General features: G+C 44.0%; 1 protein-coding gene across 2 annotated transcripts in view; it reads right to left on the bottom strand.

Annotated features, from left to right (window-relative positions):
- Positions 1–14420, bottom strand: part of adarb2 (adenosine deaminase RNA specific B2 (inactive)) — a 155125-nt gene that overhangs the window by 21979 nt on the left and 118726 nt on the right. For both annotated transcript variants that reach the window (XM_084033743.1, XM_084033744.1), the window contains one exon: positions 5129–5243. In XM_084033743.1, the coding sequence (XP_083889869.1) occupies positions 5129–5243 (115 nt within the window). The remainder of the gene's footprint in view (positions 1–5128; positions 5244–14420) is intronic.

The following is a 14420-nucleotide window of genomic DNA, read 5'->3' as shown; positions in this document are numbered from 1 at the left end:
TCAATGGTTAACAATTTCTCTAATACTGAATCCTTCATTCTGAGGAAAAAATGATAAGTGTCCTCTTTTCTTTGTTTTCAGCCCTCGGATCCTTTTTATAAATCAAATGTTAAAACCTGCTCAAAGCAACAATTAAGGATGCCGAGTTCAGAAAAAGTGAATAATGATGCTGTTGTGAATAATAATGGCCCGTGTTCACTTCTCCTCTTGTGAGTCATTAATCAAACCTTCACTCATACATGTATTACTAGCATTAGACCTTTGCTGGGGTGCAAACAGGTCATTAACAGAATGATGTATATACCATATAGACAGCTTCAGAAACACATCATGCTGTGAGATCATCATTTCTACCTACCTTTGCTGTAAATATCACTTATAGGGGATAGTAAATGAAGATGTAGAAGATAGTAGGTTAAAGCTACTGTGCTACCGCTCAGAACACATAGCACCATGAAAACATCCATACCACGAGCTGGACTATTGGCATTCCCTGTAAGCAATGCACCCCAATTCCTCCTCGGTGATAAAGCAAGTTCTAAAAGGTAACAGACTCAACCAATTTCATTCTGCTGCTTTTCCTTGCCGTTCCACTTTGCGATTGTTTAGATCAATTTTGCAGTGGATAATTTCTGCTGTGCTGCTCACTACCCTGCCATGAAATTGGCACCGAGGTTGCCTTCAGTTTGCAGGAGAGAGGAGACGAGGAGAGGAGATGAATGGAAGTGAGGGAGAGCGAGCGCGAGAGGCACGTAGGGAGGAGATAGGGAGCCCCACAGGCAGTGTGCTGTTTTTAAACCAGGAATAATCAGCTGCATCACAGAAATACAAAAAGAGAGGGTCAAAAGGAACAAGGTAGAGTGGAGTCAAAGGCCTGAGGCACTCTTCACACACAAATACATCTGTTACTGGTGATTCAAAGATGTCACACCCCAGGATAACAGCACTGTCAAAAAGCATGTACATCACAGAATGAGACCTGGCACAACTCACTATGGCAACTGCACTATACTGTTAGCTGCACAATACTGTCGACGGCCTTTAACAGCAAGACAAAGCCCACGACGCCTCACTATGGCAACTGAGTGGATAAACACACTTGGAGACAACATGTGGAACAGGGGTGGACCCCGGCATTTATTCAGCAATGGATTTAGATCACTGCTCCTGAACCCGAAAGCAAAGCACTGCAATTTCCCTGTCAAATATTAAAGGGTATTGGTGCAGGCGTTGCCTGACGACCAGGTCAAATGTGTGAGTGGATTGCACTCATATTCAAGGTATTGACGTCATAAACATCATATTCAAGAATATTACCAGACTATTCTGAGGCTAAATTGGCCACTTTAACTCCTATAATATACATTATATTCAGCCATGGGGATTCTGGTCTCCTTTTGAGGCTTTTGTGGCAAGTCCAGTTCGCACGGCTCCATCCATCACAAACATTTTTTTTTTTTTTTTACAGTAACAATGGACTCAGCTACTCTTGGTTGGGACAGGCCAGTGAGCCCAGGTAAACACTTTATGCATTTTTTGGATGGGGAATTTCTGTTAGTCCCAGATGGCCAGTACTCCACTGGACTGAAGTGACAGCAAACAGTAGCCCCCCCCCCCCCCCCCCCCCCCCCCATTCTGATTTCTGAAAAAAGTAAAATCAACAAGTTTTATAAAAATCACTGTCTGTGATATGTGATTTCCCCCTGCTTACTACTGATTGATTACTATAGGGAAAACAACTTGAAATAATTTCATACGACTGGCAGATTTGATTAAAAATGCTTTTATGAGTCAATAAGCAATTCATAATAACTTTGTAAAAATCTATTTTTTTGCAATTCAAATAATTCTATCAACATATAGAATTGTTAAAATGCTATTTATAAGCACTAATGAGTTCTAATTAACTTGTAACAAAGTATTTTTTATAGTGTTCTATATTTATCTTGAGTAAAGGATCTGAGTATGTTTTCCACCACTGCATTGAACAGGAGATACTTTGCAAATATGATATCCTCCACATAATGAACATAATAAGAAATATTATTTCAAGTGAAAAGTGAAGATAAATTGCAAAAAATACTTTTGCTAAAAGGTACTATGAGGAACCAGTCAAACAACATTCTGATATAAATGACATGAGCATGAATTTTAAGGTGATCTCTGAAGACAACTGCCAGCGACAGACACTGCACAGCTACAGAAAGCCTTTATTCTCTATGATTATAAAACAGGGGAAATGGTTCCTAATAAGCCACCCATTATCTCTGAGCACCCACCATAAAGCAGATAATAAAAGATTTCATTCTAAAGCAGAGTGATCTCTCAAAGTCAACTTTTAGTAAACGTTATTATATGTCCTTTAGGTTGAGTTCCATAAATCCCATCTTTCTCGTTGTCTTTCCACCCAAGATGTTGAATCTGGTCCAACGTGCATCTTTTGAATGACAGAAAATCTCTGAAAACACTTGCTGAGGGAAAAGAAAACCCAACTTGGCAAGAGCAGAGACTGCACCCTGTTGAATCTGTATTAGCTTTAACAGGCAACTGCTCTGAACATATAAGGATGTCTTTGTGAAATGCTTCTGAAGCTCTCAAATCTCTCTCTCTCTCTCACTCTCTCTCTCTCTCTGCAACACGCCCTGGGAGCATCTCTGCTAATTTATTTTGCCTCTTAGCAAGCTGTTTTGTTGCTGGGTGTGATTATTGAACGTTAAAATTTGTGGCAGCCGGGAAAAAAACAGATAAAGACTAGAGAAAATCCCTGTTTGAAAATGGATATGCAGACTAAGAACCATAGCTTAACCGTCATTTGTAATCAACTTGTTTGAAACCCTTTGCTCTCATCTCTTTCTTTGAGTCCCTGTGGTATTTTTCCCCACTCGGAGTCTCATCACCCCGCTGAATAAAAAAAGCCTCAGAAGAAGATTCTCTCATCCAACAAACAAGTGGAAGGGAAGAGGGAAGCATTTTCTTTTTTTTTTAGCATTTCCGTGAGGACTTTTGTCATTTTTCACGTCTCTGCACACAACCCAACACTGTTTTCCCTCCCTATCTCTGATCGATTCAAATGAGATTTTCCACACTTTTTGACTGTGTGTGCCGGCGGTTTACTTTGGCGGTCGTCTCGCCACAGACAGCCTGGCGGCGAGGCTAACCTCACTCAGGTTGGGGCTCAACCGTCTCGGCGGGACTCCAGCGAGGACGGGGGTTTCAGTCTGTTTATGGTTCAAAGACGGATTCTGATTAATATTCTTGAGGCAAAAGCCGAGGCATTAGAGAGAGAGAGAGAGAGAGAGAGAGAGAGAGAGAGAGAGAGAGAGAGAGAGAGAGAGAGAGAGAGAGAGAGAGAGAGAGAACAGGACTCCCCAGTGTTCCTGTCAAGTTTGGTGTGTGTGATTGCAGGGACGCTGGCCTGCACACCGCTGTCGCCGCCACCGCGGCTTCGCTGCAAATACTTGGCAGCCCTACGCCTGGATCTCTGTAGATAATGTGTGCTATTAATAAACAAACAGAAGCAATTACTGGGAGGAAGAGGAGAGCAGAGGGATTGGATTAGGTCAGGATGAGCGCCGGTCTCACTGAAGTCTAAACTGATGAGCTGCAGCACTCCAAAGACAGCAGAGATACCCATCCCTCCTCACTGACCCCTTACCACCACAGCCTGCAGCCACACGGAGATAACACTCCTCTGTGTGTGTGTGTGTGTGTGTGTCAGGACTATATCCCACAACAACAGAAGGCTCTATGTTTTGTAACATTTCTTAGGCCCCTGGTGAGCCTGAGGATGGGGTGTGTTGGTAACCAGGCGTTCAAATAAGGATTGAAGCAGATGTGGAACTCTGGTATTTCTCTGTTGTTGGATGAAGAGGGAATAAAGTCCATAAAAAACTGAGGTTTTGGGTTCCCAACGAACTGATAACATAGTTCATCGTACTTGAAAACTGCAGTTGTCCGTTCCTCCCACATCTACTGGCTAAAAAACAGGAAGGAAGTGGTTCAGTAGCAAAGCCAGCCTGTTGTTCCATTTGATTGGCTACCTGGACCAGGTGTGAACCTTGCGAGAAAAGCATGATGTCCAGCTGAAGAGAGCAGCCATAGTCGTACAATAAGACAACGATGGTTTTGCAGGGAGGCATCTCGGTGCGATCGGCTGTCTGTCTTTCTGCTTCACCTGTTCCTATTAGATTTGGTTCCATTTCCTGGTGTTAAGGTGACTATTTTAGTCTTAGTGCATTTTAGAATGGGACACATGTCAGGCGAGCATCCCTATGGAAGCCCTGTGTTAATGCTAAGTGATGTTTGACCTCTCATCAGGGCCTGAAACGGGTCCCACGCTGTGTTGTCATAAACATGCTGAGCTCTCTGACCCCATACTCTAGCCCTGACCCCTGAAATTTAAACTGCCTTTGAATCCTGTGTGGAGTAGCACACACAGAGCCAGTTGAGCAGACCAGATACTTTACTGTATGGGCTAGACTACGATAATAGCTTGATCAAGTCAGTCTAAGCCAACAGCTAGAAACCCCTCTGTTATAAGAAATGATTCTAATTATAAAAACACAACAGAAAAGAAACATGAGAGCTTGTTTTCTACAAATTTCACGTGAGATGCATATGTGCACATATTATGTTCTGAGTGAGTGTGTAAAGGGTTGTGTGTTGTTGTCGGGAGGCCCTGATTTCATGTGCCACAAACACCACACATGAAAGACAAATATGTAGTAATAAGTCGCGGTTCGACGCCGCGGGAGAACAGGAGTGTGAAGCTTCCTCCTCCTCACTGTTCCTTCACTGTATCACTCAGTCGGGTTTCAGATTAAGTTTTTAAGCCGATCTAGTTAAGATTTCTACCGTGGCATCTGGAACTCCTGTCAAAGCTGCCTGAGCACAGCAAGTCCAGCACAGCGGGGATGACTGACACTCACCACCACGTCGCATTCTCCTCAGAGACTCTGAATAGTCAATAATTCATCAGGAAGGTATATTCTCCTGCACAAGCATGGAGTCGCTCGCTCACTCTTCCCACCCTCAGTTTATCATTTCTCTACCTTCCCCTTCCTCACTATATATTGCATCACTTCAATAATTCAAAGTGATATATAAAAGTCAATGAAATTTGCCATACCTCGGGTCATTACGATGCCTGCCAGGGATTTGTGGCGAGCGTGTGCAGGACTGCAGCCGCCCACCAGCAGCCGGTACTTCTCCCTCACCAGGTGGAATATTGAATCGGCAAAGTCCTGAAAAACACAATCGCTCCCTTAATTTCAACCAGACACAATCCACAGGTTTCACATTATAGTGATGTTTTAACAACACAACATGTTGAGTAATAGGAATTTCAGTTTACCGCATGCCATGTAGTAACAAAGTCAAATGTCTTCTACGTCACAAAATATAATAAGAATAGCTTTATTGCCAGGATCACTGTAGGAACTATTTGAGGTGACAAACTGATGTATTCCTCGATTGCGGAGTGATTTCAGGCTGCACACAGTCTGCCTCTGAGAAACACTTTTTTATGCATACAGGAGAAATACACCCCTGGTATTCACCCAGCACAGCACTACCATCACTCAACATAGTGTATCTGCAGGGGACACATACTGTGGATTTAGTGCTCAAATTCTCATCACTTAAAGGTTAAGTTGACCAGAAGGGACATAACCTGTATCATCCGTATATTTTATGTATCCATAAATATTATGATGTCCTTATATATATAAATCACGCGGTGGCGTTAATCATTTGTACAGTTATCTCGAGAATGGAACAGACGGCATTCAAGAAGAATTTCACACAATTTTACTCATGAGGTTTAGTTTGCACGTCATGAGACAATGCCTTCTGTTGCTTTGGAGAGAGCTCTGAAAAAATAAATATAAATAAACAAAGAGAATCTCAGTTGGAAATTAAAAACAGAAAGCTTTGAGTCTGAAATGAAAGCTGTTATTGAGTTGCTCTATGGGAAATGAAGAAGCCTGTTTTTTATGGAGCTTGCCCCAGACTACAGACTACAAGTCAGGATGACTTGACCTCGGATTCCTACACTTTGGCGATTCCTTTCTTATTCAGCCTCTTGTGAGTTCCCTGTCTTTGTTAAAGTGCAATAACACATCGCTGGAGTACCCCTATAATATGCCCCAGTCTCATTCCCTGTTCCCTGTTCTGCCCTCATCCTTTCTTCCCCCTTCACCTGTTCAAGCTCAGTCCGTCTAGCCCAAAATCAATATTTTACCTTTACCGATAGGTACAAAAGAGTGTCCCAATTCCGCGTTTTAAGACAGAATGTGTCATAGCGGCTTCGGCAAGGCTGTCCCATTTCAAAGACTCTTTCAAACGCAGCACAGAAATGTGGCCTTCTCTTCAGATCCTTCACGGCCCGACACAACCCAGCATTCATTGTGGACTGATTTTAATCAACATGGGAGCAGAATACACTGAAAGCACTTCAGCCTGAAATATATCATGAAGCATATTCTTCGTCATAATACAAAATACAAATAATCAAATATGATGTCTGGGAGCGGCAAAGGATGAGGGCGGGACCAGCTGGTGATGCAAACAGGAAATGCTCCAGAATGCCTCATTTCAGTGACCGCTTGGTTCAGTTTTTCCGGTCTTCGAAGGATGAGGTCGAAGAGGACTGTGAAGGCACTGAATTGGGACAAAACTAATATATTTTACCACCTTTCCTTGGACCCTTGACCCGTCAGTGATGCTGACTGTGGTGAGACAGTTTTTCAGCAGCGTCTGACAAGTTGCCAAGAAACAACAATGAGGGAAAAGGTAGTCACTGCTTCCTGTATTGCACTTGCAAATTGCATATTGTTGCCAATGACATTACCTGACTGTGAAGTGTAACTGCCACTTTAGAAAATAAGCGAACCCATGCAAACGTAATATATTGCTCATCGGAGCATTTTTGACAACATCATCAACATAACCATTGTTAGTGGAATGGTTCCTCATGGGTCTGATAGGACGCCTTGTATCCTTTATACATGTACACACAATCAAAGAGAGCGTTGACAGTTGTCCCAGCTCACTCTCTCCCCTCGTTCTCTCCCTGGCTTCACTGAATTGGTGATGTGTTTGACATTATTTTCACATCAGTTTTTGATTCCCTCCGCCATCTGCCGTCTGTAGCTCCCTTTGTGCAGGTAAGTGTTCCACATTTGTGTTATAAACAACCTCGATTTTTGCCATGAAGCATCCCGGAGGATTCACCACCAACTTGACCAAGTCTTCCACGATATAAAATGCAGCCTATTGAGGATTTCCTGATTGATTTACCATCGAACCGCTGGACCATTTCCACCACTCGACCGCCGTTAAATGTTCTTTACTCTCGTGGTAATTAAGGGCTTGGTTTCTGAGGAGCCTTCATGTCAACTGTAGAGCATAAACCAGGAGATGGCAATGGAGTGGGTGTTTCTGACAGACTGAGCCCCCGGTAGCTAAAAGGACATCAACAGATGTCAGGGTGAAGGACACATAGGGTGAGAGGGAAGCGGAAAGATCGAGGGTGAAAAACAGCAGAGAGAGGGTGATTGAATTAGTGAGCATATTGCACATTATAGCCCTCGTCGGGGCTGTGAAACAGTCTCACAGTTGGAACGGCGGCTGAGGTGCTCACAGCTTGTGTGTCGATGTGTACGCACGCAACATATTGTTGCTCTGACTGTGTCAGCCGGAAGCTTTTTGGGGAACGGAAAAGGAAACTTTGCCAAGAGTCAACAAATGACAAACTTTTCGCGCTTTGTTTCAAGAGTTGCATTGACGCCGTGTCAAGCTTGGTCAAAGTTACACGACAGGTCACTTCTGAGATGGATGCACTTCTCTTTAACAAGACGGACAAGAACAGGAGGAAAGCTGTCGTTGTTTACTTCATGCTTGGGCGATCATGGTTGTCAAGCCACCAACACGCTGCTGCTCATGTTGCAGCGGCCAAAATAACAGAATGGGTAGATTCAGCGTGCAAGGATGCTCTGAAGTCAATTTATGCTATAAGATATTCACCCTTTGCAAAAAGTGACCAGCAACAAAACGGTTCATGACTCAAAAAGTGAGTATGAAGGTTTTGGACCATAGTCAGATAAAAGGAAGTCGACTGCATCTGTAACTGGTTGCCACATATTCATCAAGCAAAAAATGTGATATTCAGTTCATAATTCAGTTGTTTATCAAGCTGATATAATAAACATTTGCTAGTTTCTTTGCCAGGCTTTTTGCTTTGAAATCATTATATCAAAACAAGACGTCAACTCAGAAATTGTGGTATTTTTCAGCTTGATTTGTGTGAAAAATAACTAATAACCATCACTTATGAAAATAATAGAGAGGCTAGCTGCAACCATAATGTTCCCTGAAGCAACAACAGCAGCAGAGTGTTCATGTACTGTATGTTGGGGCATTGAGAACACGATCACCATAAACATGGAAGGTTTCAGGAGGGGGAGTATTCATCAGCATCTGATTCTGGAGGAACACGAGTTACACGAACGTGAAAAAAGAATCTGCCTCGTTCCCTCGTATCTGAAAGCCACATCCAATTAATTGGAACAGAATCCTGCTTGGCTTGGCAGTGTCAGCTGGTGTCGGTCACAGTCTGAACCCAAGTCAAGTCTTCCATCCTTCCTAAAGGCCTTTTCATTCATGACATTACAGAGGTGAGAGAAGGTGGCAGCTCAGAAAGGCCTGGAGAGCAAAGGTGGAATTGACCCTGGCACACGGCCCAGCTTTGTCCTCCCTCCCTCCCGCTTCCTCCTCTACCGCCTCTCTCCTCTCCTCCCCATTCACCTCTCTGTTAATTCACATTTTCTTCTTCCCATCTTTTTAAGTTTGACTCTTCAGATTTGGTTCTCGCCTTTCAATCCTCCCCTCTCCCGTCTTCCTCCTCCTCCTCCTCCTCCTCCTGCGTTATCAGGTCTCTCTCCCTGTCTCATTCCATTTTGTGATAGAGGGCAGTGATGTGCCAGGACTCAGAAGCCAACATTGAGTCAGAGTCTATAATTTCCTCATCCTGTGAGCCGGAGTGGGAGAAATAACATAATCGACATCACCTGACACAAAAGGGAAATAGGCTGTGATTAACATGCTGCGGTTCTCTTGGAAACAAATAAACTCCTTCGACTCTCTCTGCGTATATTGGCTGATATATAACTACATACATCTGCCTGTACCATCAGTACTCACATGTCTTCCCTTATCATTTTTCTTAACATACTCGCTCATAGTCACACACACACACACACACACACACACACACACACACACACACACACACACACACACACACACACACACACACACACACACACACACACACACACACACACACACACACTCTTTCCTCAGCGGGGTTGGGAGTTGAGTGCCACCTTCAGTGTGGGCCTAATGTGGCAGAAAAACGGGGCCAAGGATCTCGCTCCTCCGTCAGACAGAACATCAGTGCGAGCTGCCACACGGCGAGAGGTGGGCCGCCGGCGTCTATGTGGCCGGCTGGCTTCCTCTCGGTGTGAGCATCAAGGTTAACTCTGCTCCTATAGCGGCATAGGGGGAATTTGCCTTGTGTCAGACACTGATGTGAGCTCCACTCGGGAGACGTCTCAGGTAGGAACTGCTCGGAGCGGAAACTGCTGTAGTGGCTGTTGTGTTACTCACCCCACCTGGTGTCTCTCCTGCATTAGTTCTGACCAATTTACTTAGCAGTTCCTCTGGGCCTCCTCGGGGCGGAGAAAACAAGCAGCAGTGTGTTTTTTTTGGTAACTGCTTTTAGAAGCTGCAAAGGATAAGATGTATTGCAGCAAAACCCAGTACAAGTACAGAGCAACCTTTAAACTGATCCACTGACCTTTCACCCCATTAACACTTAGTAAAAATGTACTGCAGCTTAGGCAGATCGGATAGCAACTCAGTGTCAGAGGAGCTAACTCGAACTGCAACCAACAAGCATTTTGAGACATATTTCAATTAGCTGCCGTCCTCCTCATTAAATATCAACATCACTGATTCCTGATCAGTTTATCCACTGAATGATCTGTTTGGGGCGAGGGAGAGGCGATTAACGAGCAAATATTTTACTGTACGTTCACCAGCTAGCCTACTAGCTAACATTGCATGTGTGCCATTTTCTGCTGGACATGCACAGGAGGTTAATTTGAGTTTTTTCCTGACTAAAAACAGCTAATGGTGAGCCTGAAACAAAACAGCTCATTTGCAGGCTGAAAAACCAAAACAATGTTCGTCACTACAAGGGACTTCTTCACTGTTATCATAACAATACTAATTTAAAAAACACATGATTGGAGTAAAGACCTAGGTGGGCTAAGGTGTTTGTATATGTACTATTAATGAAAAAAAAAACAAAAGCATAAGGATCTTGAATGCATTGCTGGACTATTTTTTCTCATCTGTCCTTCAATTTTTTAATCTGTCCATCCATCCAGCCCTCCCTGCCTGTGCATCCCCCCCCCCCCCCCCCCCCCCCTCAGCTGGTTGTGCACGTAAACACTTCAGCGTCTATCTCCAAGGTAATGTGGAATGTCACCAACAATCCTCCTGCTGCCTCCCCTCTGAAGTCAATATTGTGCCAGAAACACAAAATGTCAACGGGGAAATTTTCTCTGCTGCGGCCTGACCTAGAAGTGTGTGCATGCTGGTCGGGCGATGGTATGAGTGTGTGTGTGTGTGTGTGTGTTGGGAGCAAACGCTCAATTGTATAATTTATTGTTTAGCATGAAGGCCCCAAAGGGAAATGAAGATGCATTAGTGATTACATTTTAAGGCCTGCCATAACATTCTCCATATGCTTCATAGGTTGGAGTGTGAAACCCAGGCAGCCATGTTGATCGTGGGTGTTCATGTGTGCCGTGAACACGGGCTTGATTATAACCCCACCCTCAGGAAAACACACACACACACACACACTAACCCACCACCCTCACCACCTTATCACCCGCCTGCAGAACGGCCCAGACAGCATAAAAACGGGGCCATGTCTTATATTTCTTTATAGAGGTATTTAACAATTCATTCTCCCGAGTTTTAATAGTGTCTGCCCTCTGCCTAGATATCTCCAACCCCCCTACACCACCACCAGCCCACCCTTCCCTCTCATCGCCCCTCGCCTGCCGCTGAGCATGAGGCTTTTGAAAATGGATATCTATTCATTTGGTGGAAGCGTTGCCTCTGGGGGCTTTTTAGATTCTCAAAAAGCCAGACTCCTTGCCGCGAGACAGATTTCTCTTGTTTGTTCTTCATGTGACACATAGCATCACTCTTACTCCTAAATCTTTCGCTCCTTCTGTCTGTCCTCCAGATCAGTATCACAAGAAAAAAAAAAAAACACACGATATGTCAGTGCTCCTACTCGAATCTTCTTTCGGCGGTTGTGCTGCTGTCTTTCTTTTCTATTGACGGTAAAAGATGCCGTTGTGTCGCGCGTTGACAAAGTGCGACCCGGAGAAGTGCAACTGTGCACGGATTTGGAGAGCGCTGTGAAACACAGCAGCAACCCGCCTCGAACTACATCCAACCTTTACTCGTGTGATGGCCAGATGGCCCTGCAGCCCGTGGAACAGATTTCTGTGTATGTTTTTGTGTGCATGTCAAAAATGTTTTCGCTTAAACGGGAGCCATTGTTCGTCAGATCAGGCAGCCGCTGCACCGCGCGGCCGTCGTCGTCACAAAAAAAGACGTCTTTCCCTTTCAAACCAGACGCTTGATGTTAAGGAGCGAGAGAGAGAGAGAGACAGAGAGAGAGAGAGAGAGAGAGAGAGAGAGATTGTGCAATTGATCTGTCTTCGCCACAGCTCGCCCTAGCCTTCTTCCCCCCGTCGCGGGTGAGGAGGGGGAGATGGGACGCTGCACCACAGGTTCCAGCCAGCAAAGCAGAGCTCAAGCAGGGATTCCTCATTAGACTTGAAAAGGTGGAAGCCAACACGGCGAGCCCGGCGCACGTGGCAAGGATCACAGTCTAGGATGAGCTACCACAAGAATGATAGCCTCATCCAAAAACCAAGGACACCATTTCCTAGTGATGATGCTAAACATAGAAGTGGATCATTATTTCTCTCCTATTCTCCACTTGGGGTCATAATCAATCCCTGTGGCCCAGTTCTTCTGGGAAGAACCATCGTAACTGTAAATCTAAATATTGACAAAGACCACAGACACGCTTTCTAGCCATGCTAGCACCGTGACTCGAGGGATGCTAATCCACCACTTTGGTCCACAATAAAAGATCTAAACAACTATCATGACATTTAGGCAGACATTCATGGTTCCCAGGAGATGGATCTTGCTGACTCTGGTGATACTCTGACTTTTCCTCCAATGCACACCTGCAGATCAATATTTTCACTTATTTCAAAATCTATTTAATGGATTGGAACACACTTTGGTATGGACCTTCATGTCCCCTCAGGATGGATTGTAATCACTTTGGTGATTCCCTGACCTTTCATATTGGGCTTCCATCAGGTCAATATTTGGTTTAAAATCAAAGACTAGCAAAATTAATGACATGCCATACTATTCTAATGTAGTTAACATGGCCAATTTTACTCCAGCTGCACATCTGCAAGCTGATCTCATGGTATAAGTAAGCTTGGAGATAAAAAACAAAAAACAAAGGGTAATGACCAAATAATGCAAATGCAGTCACAAGAGATATATAATAGTCGATTTAAACTTCCTCCCTTTAGAGGCTTATCTGAAATCATGTTGAAATAGCAGCTTGTCACTCAGAATCTCAGAAAAACATCAGGCATTTTATGACAATGCCACAAAATTGGGGAAAAGGACACAAGAATATGTCAATATAACAATGTCCGGTAATCCACAGATAATATAAAACTAAAGCAAAACGTGTAACCCAAACTTTGATCATAGCTAACTTCATACGTCCCCCTGATTGGATACATCTGCCGAAAGCCACTAATGCTCTTAAGCCTAAATCCAAACATTAATTTGGGAAATTAAACCCCAACATTCGAGCCAAAACGAGCTGAAGCTACTGAATCATGACCACCAACTGCAGATGTTAAGCGTGACTGACTCTAAAACTCATTATCAGTCTAAATTCTCTTCAGCTGATCAAACAAGCACCGCCAGTTATGACAACATTGACGCTATCAGAGCCTGGCCCATGTTTGGTGTTGCTGTAACCTGGAGACCGTGCTTGCCAGGTCCCCGAAACAAACACCCACCCATCCAACCTCCACACATGGTCTTTTCTATGTGATAAAGTTGAGTGTCAGGCATGAGGCATAGTGGTGGAGGATCCAATACTTAGGTAAAGTAACAAGTCAAATCCTTCATGTATAATTCTAAGTATGATCATCAAAATGGACTTTGGTCAACAATTAGAAATGCAAGTATGTTCATAAAGGCCACAACATGCATGCAATGCAGCATGATGCCCCTGGACCTGCCAAACATTACTGAGAGACAGCTTCACCACAGACAAACATACTATTCCTAAATCCGTCTTTGAAATATGCAACAGAGAGTGAGAGAGAGAGAGAAAAGAGAAGAATCGGTTTGGTGACGGTTGGAGCACGTCTAAGTTGTTTCGGTATAAATCCCCTCTGATTAACCTCCATGGTGGAGATAAAAGCAGCGATATGCCTGAAACGACTTAATAATGTCAGGCACAGTGTAAAACACACACCAGCGACTTTATACATTATGCACCAAAGGCCAGCAGAGGGACTCCTGCGAAAAGATAACATGACCTACCCCCGAGAGAGATGGAGAGAAAGGGGGGGGAGACGAACAGGCAGGCACTTAAAGGGGAAAAACGGAGGAGGAAATGAAAGAGTCGACCATGAGGATTTAACAAGTCTATCATCTACAGTATGTAGTTGACTAAAGGAGGATGGAGGAGGAGGAGGAGGGGGAGGAGGAGGCCACTCCAAAGGCCTCTGAGGGCTGTTCACATAACTCCCATTAATCTACACAGGATTCAGCAGAGAGAAAGAGTGAAGAGAGGCCAACGTGCTCTTCAGGGGGGGAATTTTAGAAATATACACAGAGTAAAGTATGAAAGTCCTGCACAAGACTTGTCATGCCTCAGAGATTTATTAGCCACTTTGAAGGGACGAACTCTCCAATAGGTGCTTTTTAACTGCAACTAATTGTCACTAAATAGTCAATAAACAGTTATGAATACAGGGGGATTTCACTTGTGAACTTGCGTTGGCTACTTTCGAGGGTTTATTGCTGAAACCAGAGCAAATATACCGTAAATATACCTGCCTAGAGCACTGGAATAGTGAGGCATTTTAAAGATACTCTTCTACAGATACTTCTGGATTACAGTTTTAATAGAGCACACTGGTGATGCACAGATCAGCTGTAACATCTGAATATGCAGAAATCATCCACCCACTGATTTAGATGTCCTCTCC

The sequence above is a fragment of the Eutrigla gurnardus genome (assembly GCF_963514095.1).
Source record: "Eutrigla gurnardus genome assembly, chromosome: 18".
NCBI classification, from domain to species: domain Eukaryota; kingdom Metazoa; phylum Chordata; class Actinopteri; order Perciformes; family Triglidae; genus Eutrigla; species Eutrigla gurnardus.
The sequence above is the reverse complement of the archived record's forward strand: the minus strand, read 5'-3'. Positions and strand labels throughout refer to the sequence as shown.